Here is an 18,996-nt window from a genome sequence, read left to right on the forward strand (position 1 = left end):
ACTACTCGCTGACCGCCTGAAACTTATGCTGCCTCAGATAGCGTTGTCCGATCAGTCGGGCTTTGTGATGGGGCGGTCCACTTCCCACAATCTTAGAGTGCTGTTTGGGCTCCTGCATTATTTGGATCCCAAGGTACAAGCCGCGGCCGCATTGCTTGACGCCACTAAGGCGTTCGACTCACTAGAGTGGAAATTCCTACGGGCGTTATTCACTCGCATGGGTTTCAGCCCCTCCTTTGCCAGGCGTATTGGAATAATCTATAATCACCCGACGGCTAGGGTACGGGTTAATGGTCAGACGTCTTCCCCTATCCCCATAACAAGAGGCACTCGGCAGGGCTGCCCCTTGTCGCCACTGCTGTTCGCTATTGCGACGGAGCCGCTGGCGGCTCGTTTGCGCCAACACCACACTCATCGCAGTATCGGCTTCACGTCGCGTGGCCTGCTGGTCTCTATGTACGCCGACGACATAACCATATATATGATGAATCCATCGGAAAACTTCGACCCACTGATGCGTGAGGTGACAAGGTACAGCGGCCTTACGGGTATCGATATCAACTGGTCAAAGTCGGCGATGTTCCCGCTGACGGACGGTACGAGTCAATGCCACACGGAATTCCCGATTGACTGGGTCACTGATGAGATTAAATACCTGGGCATACGGTTTAGCCGATCGATACAGGACATATGGCTGGCCAATTTTGGGGTGGCCGTGGAATGGCTGGAGTGCAAAGTGAAGCGCTGGAAAGCGCTGCCACTATCTCTGATGGGCCGCATAGCAATTGCTAAAATGGTGGTCGTTCCTAAGTTTCTTTACTTATTCGTAAACATCCCCGTGCCACTCACTAAGTCGTTCTTTCGCCGGCTCCGCTCCGCCTTGATTGAACTGGTCTGGGCGGGTAAGCAGCCCAGAGTGGCCTGGAACCTCCTCACACTTCCCTTCCGTCAGGGGGGACTCGCGGCCCCGGACATGGAGCTATATGCGTACAGTGCTCAGGCCCAATATCTGCACTACTGGCAGCACCCGATCCCTTACCAGCCGCACGTGGCCATCGAGATGGATGTTGCGGCCCCCTGCCCCCTTCGTGCAGCGGCATATCAGAGATACAGACGCTCCAGGGACGACATTGACACTGTTGAGATGGTACGCTGGGCCTGGTCAAGCATTGCCAAACGTGCAGGCGTAGATGACTTATATGCGCCGAGTATGCCCCTCGCGGATAATCCACTATTGGGGCCATTGACGGACGCGGCAGTGGCGCGGCGGGCGCAGGCCTGCGGACTGAAGGTGGCGGGAGACTTGTACCCGGACGATACCTTCCTCACAGTGCGGGACATGGCGGCAGCGCCGGAACCGACGGCCTCGGAGCTTCTTCTCTACTACCAACTGCGGTCCGCCTGCAAGGGCAGGTACCCTATATGTTTCCAGAGGCTCCGCCGACGATTGCGGCCTTGGAGGACGTACTCTCGAACTCCTCCGCGCGCAAACTGATCACACGGATCTATAGAGCTACTCAAAGCACGGCTCCGGTTGCGCACACTGACTCCAGATCCGCGTGGGAACTTGAAGCGGGTATATCTATTACCGAGAAGCAGTGGGAGTACTGTTGCTCCCAACTTGAAAACCTATCCCCTAATTATAGGCTGCGGTTGGTACACTTCAACTATCTGCACCGGACCTACCGGACGCCCATTCAATTGTGTAGGATGGGTCTGCGGTCTGATGCGTGCTGTTGGAGATGCGGTGCGCAGGATGCCGCGTTCTATCACCTTGTCTGGGTGTGTGGCCCCATACGCGACTTCTGGATTGCAGTCTTCAATGCCGTGGGGCAGATCGTGGGGATGGTACTGGGGCCGGACCCACTTGTGGCCCTATTGGGATTCGTTAGAAATGTGCCCAAGCCCTCACGTAGGCTTGTGGCCATTTTATTACTACTTGCTAAGCGTCAGGTAGTGCTACACTGGAAGAAGACAATGCCGCCAAGCGTGAAGGCCTGGATAAGATCGGCGGTGTACTGTAGGGAGCAGCTGACCTCATACTGGGACCAGCTGCCGCAGCGCTCGCGGCCTGTAGATATCTGGCAGCCACTGGTAGACTGGTTGGCTAGTACGACAGCGTTGGAAGATGACCAAGCGGGCTGATCGTGGCTTAAATGACGTGGAGAGGTTGGAGTTCGACTGTGGGGTGCTGTAAGTGGTGATCAGCCTGGCATAAGTGATCTGGGATATGGGGTTCGTTCTCTGAGAGGGGTTGTCTGTCGCTTGCTCTGTCTGGGCGGGCTGTGGGCGCAGCGTGAAGATGATTATGTCATTTCGATCATTTACTGTTCGCTTTCCTTCGACTCGGGCTCTTTATTAGTTCTGTTTTGTTTGTTCCATTGTAAAATGCTGTATTGCCGTTTGAAAGTACGATCTCAAATGCTTGGGCGGAGTTCCGCCTCGTATACTAGCTGCCTGCCTCCGGGTTGTTGGCTGAATAGCGGTGTACTCTTCGATGGAACAATAAAGGTTTTTGAAAAAAAAAAAAAAAATATATATAAAAGTCCCCAAGACAGCCTACTCGATACAATATCAAGCTAATCGGTAGGACTTATGCCTCACTACCCATGAGACACAATCTCCTGAGGTGAGAGCCTATGCTCTCAGAAGCCAGGAACAAAGTCTACTCTAGGCAGAGGTGTTCACACCTCGTCCAAGCAGGATGGGCATTCCGGGAAGGGGAAGCTTCAAAGGCCAAGCCGCCTTTGAAATGCAACCCAGGCCTCTCAAGTTAGTGGAAGATACCAACCCCCTGTTCTGACCCTACTTTTGGCAGCAAGAATGGGTTAGATTATGAGGTGAGCCCACACTTAGCCAGCACCACCCTAGGACAGACCAGTTGATGTGGACACCACTTTTCGAGTACGGTCCACCGCCTTGCGGGTCCCAGGCCCAACTGATGTCTCAAGACAGGCAGAAGGTACTCGTGCTCTGGAAGGTCAGATCTGTCTCCCCACCGAGTGTGACAACACCAAGACCAATCAGAGCCATGCTGTACCAAACCCCATGGTACTGGACGCCCTGCACCAAACACCGATCGTGATTGTCCATCCCAGACTCCCAGACTTTCACTGCACCAGGACACTGCAATCATTGAGGGACGTCAGCATCACTGAGACCCACATCAAAATTGGCCCAGCTGCATTGACTTTTCCTCTTCCAGTTGTTTGTCCCTGACCGCGAGGAGCATTTTGCGCACCCATCCCAGCCGACCAAACCTCTCTTCTCCCGGCCTGGATCCCAATGAAGCGGCTGTGCACCCATGCTCCAAGACCCCTGAGCCCCCGTTTTGGAGCCCTATGACTTGCCCGCAAGTCCACCTGTGCCGAATACCATTCCGATTCCAGAAGGTGACCCCTAAAATCGACTGTACCTACCTTTTGCACCTTTGGCTTTTCCTCCCACAGGAATTCATTGTGCGGAAAAGTGCACAGGTTTGAAACGTTTACTTACCTGGGAATATTTTCTATTGCAAACTGAACTTATCTTGAAACGAATTTCTTGGTTTTAAAATATATATAAAAAAGTTAGATTTTTATAAATTTGCCTCAAATGTATTCTTTGAGTGTGTCTCATTTATTGACTCTGAGTACAACAAATGCTTAGCACTACCCTCTGATAAGCCTAACTGCGCGTCCGCACTACCACAAAAGAGAGCGTTAGTATTATCTACTTTTGCCTCTAAGCCATTTGGGGACCCACTGACTTCTCTGCACAGTGTACTTAGTTTTGGTACACTATATAGAGAACCAGCTCCCTACACCTCAACTGCTCTCCTCACCACCGTAACAAAAAAGGCACCCTCCTTCGTAGTAAAAGTAGGGGAAGAAATCAGGCCAGTGCCTGGTGAGGTGTCCAGTCAACAGACATCTGTCAAATCCTCATATCAGGTGCCCACAGGGTCGAAGGGCTGGTAACGAAAAGGGTACTCAGACCCCTATCATTCATCACCCAATCCAGACCAGTCATAAGAATAAGGCACTGGCTCAAACATGGAGGGTCCTCCCTCGGTCACTGTTGGAACCAGCATTGGATGATGCCTTTTTGGCTCCATGTCAGAGTCGGGAACGATGATGGGGCGGTGCCACCGATGAGCATTGAGGTGTCATAGATGTCGGCACAGGAGCGGGCACTGGGGAAGGCCGAAGGTCGCGCAACCGGTGCCACTCCAAATCAGTCACTGGATCCCGGATCCTGACTGCCGCCGAGGGCAGGCACAAAACCATTAGAAGGCCCATCCCAAAACCATGTAGTATGAGGGGTCGGGCCACCCAAATATAAGGTGCATGGCTTTGTAGAAATCTTTAGCTAGGCGGGCGTTGCTCCAGCTCCCATAATCTCACGAGAAGACAGCCCATGTGCATGCTCCACCACAGAGCTAGGCCTCCAGTGCCAACGGCCAAGCGTCTTGTTCGAAGCCTTGTGTGGTGAACTTTAAGACCTCTTTTCTTGTGGTACTTACCTAATTTTACAACTTTGTGTGGTACAACAATCACCGGAAGTGGGTCTGCGAATGATCTCAGGATCTTCCTCGGGACCAAGATTTGGGGTCATTTGGTGTCGGGGAGCTTGAGGGACTGTTTCCTCAGTGCCTTTGGATGCATGGCATGGGAATCCTAACACAACTTGACTTCGCGATCGACCACCAGACACCAAGGGCAAACCAAAAGCTGGTCCATCACTGACATCTGATGCGGACAGGCACAACATGGCTTGACACATTCCTTTTTGGTGAACATCTTCACATCAGGAGACTAAGTCCTGAAAAACTATTTGACAAAAAGCTAAAAAAAAGTCAGTCAAAATTGACTGGGGGTAGCTCTCCCAGGATCTGCGCTAACTGGCGCGGAAAGGAAAGAACTGACATCAGACATAGGCACCGCTCATGTCATTTTTGGCGCAAAATGACGGGATGTGGAGCCACAAGACGCCACTTACCAATGCCAGTTGGCACATGCAGCTTGTCAAAAAGTTTCCAGATCCTGTCTAACACCCGGGGAATATTCAAGGTAAGGATTGTGCAGCTAGAAGTCTCAATCAGATGGGAACAGTATCAAGGACATCTCCAATGAAGGAAAAGCTCTGCAAAGAAATCAGGTGCAACTTCCCTAAAGTTGATCGAGAACCCCAACAATATCAGCAGGTTTGTTCTCACCTGAGGTGGTCCACAACAGATTATGGCAATCATGCCTTCAACAGCCAGTCATCGTGGTAGGGGAATATTGGTATCCCCATTATCCGAAGATGGGTGGCAACCACTTTTGTGAACACCTGAGGGGCACTGGTGAGGCCGAAAGTGGCACGGCAAACACAAAATGCTCCAGGGTCTTCCATAAACCGCAGGTAACATCTGTGGGACTGCAGCACAGGTATATGAAAATATAGGACCTGCAAGTCCAAGGACAACATCTAGCCACTTAGGCCCTGGGCAGAGAGAATCTGGGCCAGTGTAAGCATTCTGAATTTTTCTTTCCGCAGGAAAGCATTCAGAGGACGAAGATCTGAGATTGGCTCAATGCCCTCTTCGGTACAAGCACATAGCGAAGGTAACAATTCTCTCCTATTTTTGAGTCCGGAACTCTCTCAATGGCTCCTTTGGAGATTAAAACTTGCACTTCTTTCCACATAATGGACAGGTGGTCCACTGAGATTCACTGATTTGTGGAGAAGATCCGTGGAGCAAAAGGAAGGGTAGCGTATAGCCTTGCTAAACAAGTTAGAGGACCTATCTGTTGGATGTGATGTATCGTCATTCTGGCATAAGGTGTTGGATCATGTCTCCCAAGAATGGTTTTGTGCCACGAATTACAAGATGAAGCATCTCAGAGGCTGTTGCTGCAGCATAAGGATATTGGGAAGATTGGTGCCCATAATGGCTTGCATGTTTCTTGATCCACTTCCATGACCTCCAGAGAACTGGGGTGATTGCAGCAGAGGCTGGGTAAACTGATGCTGTCCATACACCAGTCCCCTAGAATAGTCTCTGAATTTTCAGAACTGGCGAGAACACTGTGTGGCAGGGGTCATAAGACCCACAGAACGTGATGTGGCCTGCTTTCCTTGAAGAGCGTTTTTTCGGCAGCACAGGCGTGAGTCATCGAAAGGCATATTCATGAGAGACCTTTATGTCTTCAAAGAATCCTGTAGAGCACATCCACACAAGGTGGCGGTGTACCACTCTAGTGAGAACCGCCCTTCCTAGAGAATCAGTAATATTAAGGCCAGTTTTAATAACATATTAAGTCGCATCTTGACTATCCTGAATAGTTTGAGACAATGATGCCCCAAAGTCGTCTGGGACCATTGGCAAGATTTTGTTGGTCATGTCCCATAGTGTGTGCATATATCTGTCTGACAAACAAACAGCGCTTAAAGACCTCAGGGATAGGATTGCAAAAGAGAACATTGATTTTCCAAATGACTACGTCCTCTTAGACTTCCTATCTGGGGGTGTCATGGGGAATGAGCTGGAGTTCAACCTGGTGTTGAAGCTTGAACCACCAGATCAGGGTTGCCAGACGCCAGTCTCTAACACTTGGAAACTTGCCTATTCACAGGTGGGCAGAACAGGGCTTTGATCAGGTGCACAATGAAGTGTCAGTGAGGGCGTCACTGAACAGGGGCAAGGGCTCAGAGGTGGATGGCCCAGGCAGCAAGATAAGATTTGCATAAGAACATTTATCTCAATCACAACGTAGGGCAGTGTAGGTCCAAGACCTCAGCTACACGTATATCTACCACAGCAAAGGAGGCACTCTTTTCCGTTTGAGTGACAAATGACAAGTTGAACCTGTATCAGGGGAAACATCAAGCCTACTGGCCTCTCATAAGTCCAGGTAAACATTATCACCACCATCATTATGAGAAGTAGAGAGGGAGTGATTTGTGTGTGTCTGGGGATGGGGGGTGGATTGCGTAAATCATACCCAACCACCATAGTTATCTCCAGGTGGGGCTAAGCTTTTATCTGAATCTGAGTCAAAAAGTCAATGGAGCCTCTGAGGGTATGTCTTCTCTAGATGAGTAATAAGATGGAATTAGGCTGTATCATGACCGATTGCGATTTAATAGTGCAGCATCGGTAAGGATCGTGCCCAAGTAGGTTCAGTTTCACACATCAGAACCAGCAATGGATACTGCACTGACGATGTTGGTACCAACATCAAAGAGGGAGGGACCAAAACAGGTGATGGAACTGCGGTGGAAGTCTGTTCTGGAGCCGGTACATGGACCACGATGGGCACAAGGGTGTCAGTCAGCCCTGAGAACAGACTGGCGAGCAGTAACCCGACTGACTGTTGCTGATCCTTGGGTGCTGAAGGCAATCTAGAGAGAGCTGGAAGATGCCAAATATCTGCAACCTTGCCTTCTTAAAGACTTCAATCTGTTGTGAAGTCACCGAAGAGCCAAAGAATTTGGGGCATGCTGGGGTTGCGGGACTGGCCCTGCAACCAGAGAACCAGAGGGAGACCTACTGACACCATGACGCCCTTATGTCTACTATTTAGATAGAGAGTAGTGGGGTCCCACATTGTCTTCTTTCCTTTATTTTTGGACTTTGAATTACTAGAGATCTTTGATCACAATACTGACCTTTTGTGGGTGTGACCCTGTGAGCGGGTCAGCGCCATCGACCTGGAAGGGAAGCAGGACTTAAGTGAGGCCAGCAACTTATTGTGTTTAGCAAAGTACAGCTTTCTTTTCCTTCACGTTTCCTCTTCGGTTGCATCTGCCCCTCAACTTAAAAGTCGAGCGCCAGGTCCAAACACCAGAGACATTTCTCATGCAGGTCCAGAACTGAAACATTTTCCAAAGTCTCGGCACACCTGTGGGAGGGAACTTGTACACAAGCACACTGAATTTCCTTTTTAGATGTCGCCAGAAGAACAATGACATTGGGAGTAGAGTTCCAGATCCTAACTGGAAAGCACAGAAAGAAAATTAATTATGTCAGCAGGCAAGGGCGTGCTTATATGCGGCTCCATTTTCACTTTGGGGTGGAACGAAATCAACGCAGTCCAACGTGGTGCCGCCCATTGGCAAGCATGTGCAATTCTGTTTAAATCTGCCGGATCCAGTCTGGCTCCTTGGGATGTATTAAAGGTGAGGAATCTGAGGTTAGAAATATCAATCAGAATCGTTTTTTTCCCACCACTCTGCCTGCTGCTGAAAGTTGAGAAGAGAATGCTCTTGGCACAGCAAACATTATGTCGCTGTTAGTTTTTAAGAAAAAAAGGGGGGGGGGATTTGGCCTAGATACCCCTTTGCAGGAAAAAGGTTATGTAGGCTTAAGGGCAGAGTGCCCCAAAGCATCAAAGGCTTTGCACAGTGATTGGCAAGGGGAGCTTCACCAGTTAAGCGGTTAAATACTCCTAAATCAAAAAGTAAGCAATCTAGTTTACCACAACAAGAGGAATTCCAGATCATAATAGCAGTGACAAAGATTAATTAAGACAGCAAAAGAAACAACAAACAGAAAGCTGTATGTTGCGGAACTAATATTACATTTAAAGAATAGGAGCAACACCAGATGCATCTCCTTAACCAAGAAACAATACCTACAATGGAACAGGAAACACGGATCAGTCATACATAAAGAACAAGTTACTTACCTTCGGTAACGATATATCTGTAAGAAACATTAGTTAGTTAGATTCCTCACCTTAGAATATCCCCAGGCGTCAGGCTGGATCCGGAAAGATTTTTTGTCAGCAATACCCTTGCGCGTCTGCGGGCTCCGCTTCCGTTGTCGTGATCGCCAGGATGATGTCGTCGGAGTACTTAGACGCCGCCCTCGCACGCTGACGTCAGTTCTTGTACATAGCTTTCTGCGCCAGGAACGCAGAGCCATGCAAGAGAATCCGACACTGGTGCCAAAAAATTCTAGGGCCCTGATATCGGTTCGCAGAACGGGGAGGATGGGTGGGGCGGTGAGGAATCTAACTAATTTTCTTACAGATATATCGTTACCGAAGGTAAGTAACTTGTTCATCTGAAAGAAACACGTTAGTTAGATTCCTCACCTTAGAATAGATACCCCAACAATACCTACCCCGGTGGAGGGTCTGCGAACCAAAATCACACCAGAAAGTCCTGGAGAACAGAACGGCCAAAGAAGCCGTCCCTCCGGACTTGGCTGTCCAGGCAATAGTGTCTGGCAAACGTGTGCAGCGAGGCCCACGTCGCTGCCTGGCAAATGTCTTGCAAGGGGATTCCCCAGCCCAGGGCAGTGGTTGCCGCTGTGGCCTGAGTGGAATGGGGCCTCAGCCCTGCAGGAGGTTCCTTTTTAGCTAAGGAATAACAGGCCTTGATACACAAAACGACCCACCGAGAGATGGTTCGCTTGTGTACCGCCCGCCCCTTCTTGGCGCCCACGTAGCCAGCAAAGAGTTGGTCATCCACCCGGAACTGTTTGGTGCGGTCCAGATAGAAGGACAGCGCCCGTTTTGGGTCCAGACGGTGGAGCCTCTCTTCCTCTTTCGAGGGATGCGGAGGCGGAAAGAAGGTGGGCAGCGTAACAGACTGGCCGATGTGAAAGGCAGTTACCACCTTAGGGAGAAAGGAATGGCGAGTCCTGAGAACAACTTTGTCCGGATGGACAGAAAGGAAAGGAGGCTTAGAAGACAGAGCCTGGAGCTCACTCACCCTTCTAGCAGAGGTGATGGCGACCAGGAAAGCAGTCTTAAGAGTCAAAAGACGAAGTGGACAATTATGAAGTGGCTCAAAGGGAGCGCACATCAGATAGGTCAGTACTAGATTCAAATCCCACTGAGGCATTACGAAAGGGACAGGAGGGAAGATGTGGGTAATTCCCCTAAAGAATCTAGAAACAACAGGGGATTTAAAAAGAGAAGGCTGATCAGGAAGCCGTAAGAAAGCAGAAATAGCCGAAAGGTATCCCTTGAGGGTGCCCAGAGCAGAGCCCTGCTGGGCCAGGGATAGAAGAAAGAGGAGAACCTCAGAAAGAGGGGCGGAGAAGGGATCCACAGCCTTTGCTGTGCACCATGCCACAAATTTGTTCCACCTGCAGGCCTATACCGATTTTGTGGAGGGTAGCCTGGCCGCCAGAATAACATTACAGACTTCAGGAGGCAAGTCAAATGGCATCAACTGCCGCCGCTCAATCTCCACGCATGGAGGTGGAGACTGGACAGGTTCGGGTGGAGGACCGTTCCCTGCTGCTGCGACAGAAGGTCCTCCTGAAGAGGCAGTCAGATCGGGGGAATCGAGCGATAGACTGAGTAGCTCGGGATACCAGTATCTTCATGCCCAATCCGGAGCCACAAGGATGACTTGGGCCCGGTCGCGCCTGATCTTCTTCAGCAGTCTGGGCAGAAGTGGTATAGGCGGAAAGGCATACAACAGACCACTCGCGACGAAAAGCGTCTCCGAGCGAGTGCCACCTTGGAAATTCCAACGCGCAGAACTGCTGACATTGCGCGTTCTCTTCGGTAGCGAATAGATCTAACCAAGGCTCTCCACACTGCAGAAAGAGACCTTGCGCCACGTCCGAGTTCAGACGCCATTCATCCTCCATCATGCAACGGCGGCTGAGTTCGTCTGCTCTGGCGTTCAGAGAGCCCGCCAGATGTTGAACCACCAGCGTGATGCCCTGATGTTCCAGCCATGTCCAGAGGCGCAGAGCCTCCTGACAAAGGGTCCATGACCCCACCCCGCCCTGTTTGTTGCAATACCACATGGCGGTGGTGTTGTCCGTGAACACCTGCACTACACTTCCCCGGACAGAGGGAAGGAATACCTTCAGTGCAAGTCGGATCGCCCGCAGCTCCAGAAGGTTGATATGGTGCCGGGACTCCGCAGGAGACCAGAGGCCTCTGATCTCCGCCTCTCCCATGTGGCCCCCTCATCCCAGGAGGGACGCATCCGTCACCACTATGTGCTCCGGTTGGGGTAGGGAGAGGGATCTGCCACTGACCCAAGCGCTGTTCGTGAGCGACCACTGCAACTGTCGTGCAGTGCCCTCGGAGATCAAGACATGGTCGGACAGGTTGCCCGGATGCTGGGCCCACTGAAACTTCAGGTCCCACTGCAGAGCCCGCATCCGCCACCGGGCGTGAGGCACCAGCAGGATGCAGGAGGCCATCAGACCCAGAAGCCGCAGCACCAACCTGACCGAAACCCAGGATAGAGGCCGAAAGATTGGAATGAGAGCCTGAATATCCCGGACCCGCTGTTACGGAGGATAGGCCCGGAACTGCGCCGAGTCCAGAGCCGCTCCGATGAAGAGGAGCTTCTGGGAGGGACTCAGATGCGACTTCGGCACATTGATGGAGAACCCCAGTAAATGCAGGAGATCGGCCGTAGTCTGGAGGTGGGAGACGACTGCCTGGTGCGAGCCCTCCTTCAACAACCAGTCGTCGAGATAGGGGAAGACTGGAATCCCTAATCTCCGCAGGTGAGCTGTGACCACCGCCATCACTTTCGTGAACACCCGAGGGGCACTGGTGAGGCCGAAGGGGAGCACGGTGAACTGCTCGTGGCCTACCGTGAACCGCAGGTAATACCGGTGGGCCGGCAGGACGGGAATGTGGAAATAAGCGTCCTTCAAGTCCAACGCTACCATCCAATCTCCAGGGTCTAGAGCAGCCAGAACCTGAGCTAAGGTGAGCGTCTTGAACTTCTCCTTCCGGAGGAACGCCTTGACGCTCCTGAGGTCCAAGATAGGGCGTAGGCCCCCTTTACCCTTCTTGGGAACCAGAAAGTAGTGGGAATAACAACCTCGACCTACTTCTGGGCCAGGGACGCGCTTGATGGCCTCCTTGGCCAAGAGGGCCATAACTTCCTCCTGCAGAAGTTTTAAGTGATGCCCCGGCATGCGGTGGTACTGCGGTGGCATGGCTGGAGGGGTCGCCTCGAAGGGGAGGGAGTAGCCCCTTCGGACAATTTGCAGCACCCACCTGTCCGATGTGATGGTACGCCAGTGGAGCACGTGATGGCGAACTCTACCTCCCACTGGCGTGGAATGGGCCTGAAAGCACGGACTAGGAGGGCTTTGAGGCGGATGCTGCCGGGGTAGATGTGGAAGGACCGGCTCGTTGTCCCCCTGCTCCGCCTCGGCGGAATCCACGTCCGCGACCGCGGTGAAACTAGATCTGTGGCCTGTGGCTAGACGGACGTGAGGGGGCGCCCCTTCCTTGGCCACGAAAGGGGCGAAAAGCGGAAGTTTGTGGCCGCGGGCCGAGAGGCCCAAGGACTTGTCCGTAGCCCTGGAGTCCTTAAAGCGCTCCAGCGCACTGTCCACTTTGTCGCCAAAAAGGCGACTGCCATCGAAGGGCATGTCCATGAGGGTGCTCTGGACATCCCCGGAGAAGCTCGTGGACCTCAGCCAGGCGTGGCGACGAATCGCCACCGTGGTCGCCATTGCCCTGCCTAGCGAGTCCGTTGTGTCCAGTCCACATTGGATGGCATGCCGTGCTGCATCCCGCCCCTCGACAAGAGCCTGGGCGAGCCGTGTCCGACCCTCCTCCGGAGACTGGGGCAGCACGTCCTCCACCGTATCCCACAGGGAGTGGGAGTAATGGTCCAAAAGGCACACGGTGTTGATAGACCGCAACCCCAAACTAAGGGAGGAGAACAGTTTCTTCCCAAACTGTTCTAACCTTTTGGATTCCCGATCCGGGGGAGCGGACGGGAAGGAGGTCTGGGAGGTAGAGGCCTGGATAACCAGGCTCTCGGGCGTGGGGTGCATCGACAGAAAACTGGGGTCGCCCGGTGCAGGGCGATGGCGCCGGACCACGTTCTGGTCCACAGGAGGGACTGTGGAGGGCTTGAACCAGGTGCCCTTCAGAACATCCGATAGTGCCTCATTGAACTGCAGGAGAGGCTCCGAGGAGCTTGCGGATGGTTGAAGCACTTCTGTGAGGAGATTAGTCCTCATGGCCACAGCAGGCAACTCCAGCCCGAGGGCTTCGGCCGCCTTGCGCAGCACCACAGAAAATGTAGCTCCTTCCTCCAAAGCCACGGACGGAGGAGAGATGAAGCCAGCGTCAGGGGAGGTATCAAGACCACTGGCATCCCCCAGTTCGTCTGCCCAGTCCTGAGATAACTGGCACTGCCGTACCAGTGGGTCCTCAGACCCCTCCCAGTCATCACCGTCATCCGATTCCTGGTATACAGGTGGAATGATTGGAGCCGGGCGAAAGATGAACCTGTCACCCATCGGTGTCGGAATCGGCGCCGGGCAGCGCCGCTCCGACGCCGGGCCCGGACCGGGACTAAACTGAGGAACGGCATCGTCCGAAGGCGGCACCGGGGGCAGCTCCGAAGGGGCCGGCGCCGGGGTCGTAAGGTCGACTGGCGTCGACCGGGATCCAGGCCTGGATCCCGCGGGGACCTGCGGCGTCGGAACCGAGGTCAACGACGGGGCCGGAGCCGCCGGCCCGCTAGGCCTCCCAGTCGAGCCTGCGGGGCCCGAAGGCGGAGCCAGGCTCCTCATGGCCACGAGGAAGTCTCTGATCTCCGCCGGAGTCGCGTCAGACCCAGGGACCGGAGGGTATGGGGTCGGACGGGACTCCTGCGGCTCTGACGGAGCCGCACGGGTGGAGCCACCCGAACCCTCAGCCGGGTCGCGAGACCGGCGAGGGGAGTCAGAAGAGCGATGTCGCCTCTTCGACTTCTTGCTGTGCTTCGACTTACCGGAATGCGAAGACTTCGACCCCGACAAGCGGCGATGACTGCGGCTCCGCGACCGGTCCCTCGACTTCCTCCTAGACCGGAACCTCGAGTGGCGCGGAGCCGACTGCTGGATCTCGAGCAGCTTGCGGGACTGCTCCAGCCTAGCCTTCGAGGTCAAGGCCCGGCAGTCGAGGCACGACTCGGCATCATGGTCGGCCCCAAGGCAATAGAGGCACTGGCGGTGGTGATCCGTGACCGACATCAGTCAGTGACAGGCGTCACAAGGCTTGAAGCCAGGCATCCCTATCGGCACCAGAGTCGAGGTCGACTGGAATGGAACCAAAAAGAGTTTTAAAAAAGTTAGTCAAAAAGTGACTAAATGGTATGCTCTTCCCGGATTGGCGCTTACTGGCGCGGAATAAAGAAGAACTGACGTCAGCGCGCGAGTGCGGCCTCTAAGTACTCCGACGACGTCATCCCGGCGATCACGACGCCGACGACGGACGCGGAGCCGCAGACGACGCCTAGCGACACACAAGGGTATTGCTGACGAAAAAGCTTTCCGGATCCAGCCTGACGCCTGGGGATATTCTAAGGTGAGGAATCTAACTAACGTGTTTCTTTCAGATACGGGTATTCTGCAACCTAAGGGAGCTGCCATCACACTAATTCTATTCAGCCCTGTCCCACAAAGCATGAGGTAAATAAAATCCTCCCACCTTAAAAAACACAAAGGAAATAGAAAAAGGGATAAGCAAAGAGTTCACATAATATTGGAAATCAATGTTGGTGCTATAGAAACTACATCGAATTAAAGGAATGGACAAAAGTGCTTGGTGTGGCACAAAAAGGTGTTGTGTTACTGGTACAGTGCCTCCTGATAATCGCGGATTTCAGACTACACTTGCTCACACCTGGAGATATTCACATAAGAGAAATCTTCACTAATTGACTTGAATCGTCATCAGTGGTATCACTTGTGATTCTGGCCTTCTCGAACCCCTTCTGTTAGTCAAGCATACATGTGGGATCATTGTTCTGCCTTAACAGTGGCCTTTGAGGCTCTAGGTTACAGATTCCTTGTTTAGTTTTGTATTATATAATCCTTACCACAACATGCTCAGTTTCTGAATCACGAGCCTATGGTCGCTGGTCTTATTTGAATGGTCCAGTACCCATTGGCTTCCTGTTCTTTTCAAGTGAAGCACATGTGCTTGCAGTAGGCTGAAAGCAACCACTTACAAATATAATAACTTTTCCCAAAAAACTAGCCTGCATTTGTCAAATAAAAAGCATTACACATGTAAGTGGTCAGCTAGTAGGACTTTGAATTTTCTCAGATTTGGAGGTCCTCTTGGCAGAGTTAAAAGACAACCTAAAATGGAAGAGCTTTGGTATAACAGCCAAGATGGAGCAGCAACAAATTTATATTTATGTGTCGTTCAAAAAGCATTGATTACAAATATTGCACCATTTCAAATAACTCTGAACTCAGTCAGTAATTTACAAACTAAATTAGCCACCCAGTCAAATATACACCAGCCATGAAGAATCTGAATGGACTTGACAGTCATAGTATAAAGATGACCAGGGCTATAAAGAGCAAACAATACATGATAAACTTAATTGAGGCGAATACCTAGCGATTACGTATTTATATGCTTATTGCTAAGAAATACTGTTTTCAGTTGCATGAAGCTGTACAAAAATACCATTTCAAGGGTAGTAGCTATTTTGTTTTCTTACCTTCCCTCTTTCTCTTTATTTTCAGGTTTCTCCCATTGTCTTTTTTAGAGCGCTTACGTTTTAGATTTTTCCCACCTGTTCCCTTATTTGCTATATTTTGGATATACTCTTCTTCAATTTGAATATTAGTGTGATATCCTTCATCAGCAAGTATTGTGGGTGTTGATTTTATATCCTTTAAAATATTTAATCCAGGACCTGAAAAATATAGTAAATGTTAAAATTTTGTGTGCACTGTATATATGCTATTATATTTAATACACATGTATTGAAGGATTAAAGAACCACTAAAGTGTAACTCTAACAAAATGTATATATACTGAAAGTGCACATGATTCAGTCTAACACTCCAAATCTTTAGGTGAGGAAGGTGTAATAAAAAATATCAGTAACAAATGATGCAAATTCTTAAGTAAAACATAACCACACTTACATCCTGCAAGCTTCTTTTACAATTCAGTAGGAGCTATGAAAACAAACACCATCAGCAACAACAACCTATGACAGCAGACTTCCCAACTCCCTGCCCATGATGAAATCATGAAAGGACGCTGGGGCTGTATAGGTTACACCATCCGCTAGCCAGCGTCGAACACCACCAGGCTAGCCTTGAACTGGAACCCTGAAGCAAAAAGGAAAAGAGGAAGGCCAAGAAACACCAGGCACCGAGGCCTCGAGGCTGACTGCACGGAGATGGGCTATACTCTGAGTCAAATTGAAAGAAAAGCCCAAGACAAAAATAGCTGGAGAGCCCTGGATGGTGGCCTATACCCCCAAAAGGTGTAGTAGCTTTTAACCCCTTCAGTGCCACGCCCTTTCCCCCTCCTGTGCCGGGCGTTGCATTAGTGGGTGGGGTTCATGACGAGATAGTCTCGTCATGGGCACAGCGCAACCGTGCTCCATGACGAGACTATCTCGTCATGGGCACTGAAGAGGTTAAGGACTCACGTTGGCTACTTGTGGGAAGAGGAGCCACATAACAAGACGGTGAGAAAGCAGTGGCGGCCTGTTGACGAGCAGCAGCTGGTTGAGGAGCTAGGCATCAAAAGCCACCTAACTGCAGACCGCAACCCGCACCACAGCCACTGTGCACCTAGAGCTGCATCTCTGTCCCTTGGGCATTTTGGACTTCATGCACCGCCTCCATTCGGTTGTGGCGTAGCGAGAGGCGCTTGCTCCGTGGAGACTCTCACTGGCTGGAACTGGGATCCTCCCGTGACGGGCATTGCCTGAGCGAGCGAGAGGTGGCTTGAGCTGCTGAAAGTGAAGCCAAGACCCTCATGCCTTAAAGCCCCCTGAGCCCGCCAGAGAAAGGCGAGGAGACAGAGCATGGAAGGCGTACTGTCCCTCCTCAGAGAGTGAGCCCGGGCCTACCGCGGAAGCGGCCCAGCTAGGACTGGGTGCGGCCTGTGGGATGGCCTGGTGAGCTCCCACTCAGTCACAGCTCGCCTGTTGTGCTCACTCGTTCACCCTGTTCACTTCTACACATTACTTTTTAGCAGGCTCTACTCTCAAACAACAGTGCTGTCCCATCCTTGATCCTGTTTTTGGTGTGGTCTGGCTGCTCTTCCGCTTTCCGGGTCTCCTATTTTAACCCTGTTTTTAACCTCTAGTGATTTCCACTCTCTACGTTATATTTTAGATAGGAAAAGTAGCTGATTTTTAGCTCCAGTTTGCAATCTCTTCCCTTGGGGGAATTTTTATCAGGACTAGGAGTGGAGCATAAAAATGAATGTATTAATTTAGTCCATAAATATGGGTCCTCACCCACTGTGAGGCAACTGGGACATGAACATGTTTTTTCTGCATCTACCTCAACGGCTCACTGGAGCTGTAAGTGGGCCACAAACTGGGGGCCTGAATAATTCCCCTTGTTTAGTGCGCTCCTAGTGATTAGCCATTCCTTTGTCCATCCCTGGGTGATCTTCCTTATTTTGAAAATCACTGGGGGGTTATGCCAGTAGTACCTGTGGCACTAGCGTTAACAGTGGTCATCTGTAATTATTGTGGATATCCGTGGTCCAGCAGCAAGGTTAGTTAATACTGAACCCACAAAATATTCTGAAGATGCGTTCCAGGTGCCTGAGCGCGGGGCGTCTAATCGCTTTTCTGGGTCGTCCCCATGGTCCGCACTAGGGCTAGCCAGGCATACATCTGACAACACCAGTTCCCCTAAATTACAAAAGACCAATAGGCAAAAAAGGCAACGGGATCACCGGTCATACCTGAAATCCCATCCCTCTGTGTTGTCCATGTTTTCGAAGGCCATGGTAGGAGCAGTGTTAACCTCTTCCATGCGTCGGACGGCCCCCGGCTGTCCGACGTCAAGATGGGCGTATGCGGAGGACAACCGGGGGCCGCCCGTTCCGCGCACGCGTGGAATTCTTCCTCACCGCGGGGGAATTTCAGCTGAGTCGAAGCGGTTAACAAAGACCTGGGAGAGACTTTTGGTGCAGCTAATGTGGTCGAGGTGGGCGAATGCACTGTTCATTCGGAGCTGACAGTCCCACACCACCTCATGTTCACCAGCGTATAGGGGAAGTAATTCCTCCAACTCTGGCAACTGATGAACGTGCCCCAACAAGAGTGGTTAAAGATTCGGAAATGGACATGGATATGGAGGGTATTAAGGTTCAAACAGAAACTAATTTTGATGCCGCTGAAGTGCTGTCTAGACCCATGGGTGCGCTGGAGCTGTTGACCTCAGTCGAAAAAACTGGCCCTTTCGAAGTGGCAGAGCTTTCTTTTGGCCCTTCATTTGTTAAAACAACCCCACATGTGCCACAGATGGCTGATTGCAGCTTTAGACCTGGAGGATTATACACTGCCAGATTTAGACTCACTTATGGAAAAGAACTAAGTAATGGAGGCCGAACTAAAAACTTCAGGTGCACACGAATCAGAATTGAGATCATCATTGGATAATCATGTCAGTTGCCCTTGCATGCCAGCTCTGTTTAGTACCACTCCTTCTAATGTTTCCTTTGTGCAATCATTCTGTTTCTCGAAAATTGAGGTTTCTCCCAATAAAGGGGTACAAAATTCTTCGCAACTATCAAATGAAGGGGACAATGGATTGGGGGGGCTAACTTTGACATACTTTAGGCATTAGAGAGGAATATTTCATTCAGTTTAACTCTGATCATATGTTGGATGTGCTATCACCAATTTTAATGGGGGTCCAGAAGCTCAACTCTGCCAGTCCCTGATTTGATAAGGAAGAAAAGGGTATCGATGTAAAATCTCTAGCGAGTCAGACTAATATAGGAGTGTTGGAAATGGGAATCCAGGTGGGGGCTTGGGAAGTTTCGGAGTCCCCTCCCATAATGCTGTCCAGAGATAGCCCTACCTCATAGAATATCCCATGTACCGCCCCAGAAAATCAAGTGATAAACGATCATCCGCATGCTGGTCCTGGGGAAAACACAAATATATCAGCATTCAAGAACCCGCTGCAGGTATATTCTATTTTCAAAAAAGGGAACATCAGTGCACCTTGTGATATAGATTCATCAATCAGCCCCCGCTAGTTAAACAACCAAGGGATGATTTAGATGCTGCCCTCCCTGGGGA

General features: G+C 51.2%; 1 protein-coding gene across 2 annotated transcripts in view; it reads right to left on the minus strand.

The window, feature by feature from the left end:
• GTF3C1 (general transcription factor IIIC subunit 1) overlaps window positions 1-18,996 on the minus strand; it is a 1,956,011-nt gene that overhangs the window by 901,546 nt on the left and 1,035,469 nt on the right. For both annotated transcript variants that reach the window (XM_085632176.1, XM_085632175.1), the window contains exon 23: window positions 15,424-15,621. In XM_085632176.1, the coding sequence (XP_085488302.1) occupies window positions 15,424-15,621 (198 nt within the window). The remainder of the gene's footprint in view (window positions 1-15,423; window positions 15,622-18,996) is intronic.

Source organism: Triturus cristatus, chromosome 10 (assembly GCF_964204655.1).
Source record: "Triturus cristatus chromosome 10, aTriCri1.1, whole genome shotgun sequence".
Lineage (NCBI taxonomy): Eukaryota > Metazoa > Chordata > Amphibia > Caudata > Salamandridae > Triturus > Triturus cristatus.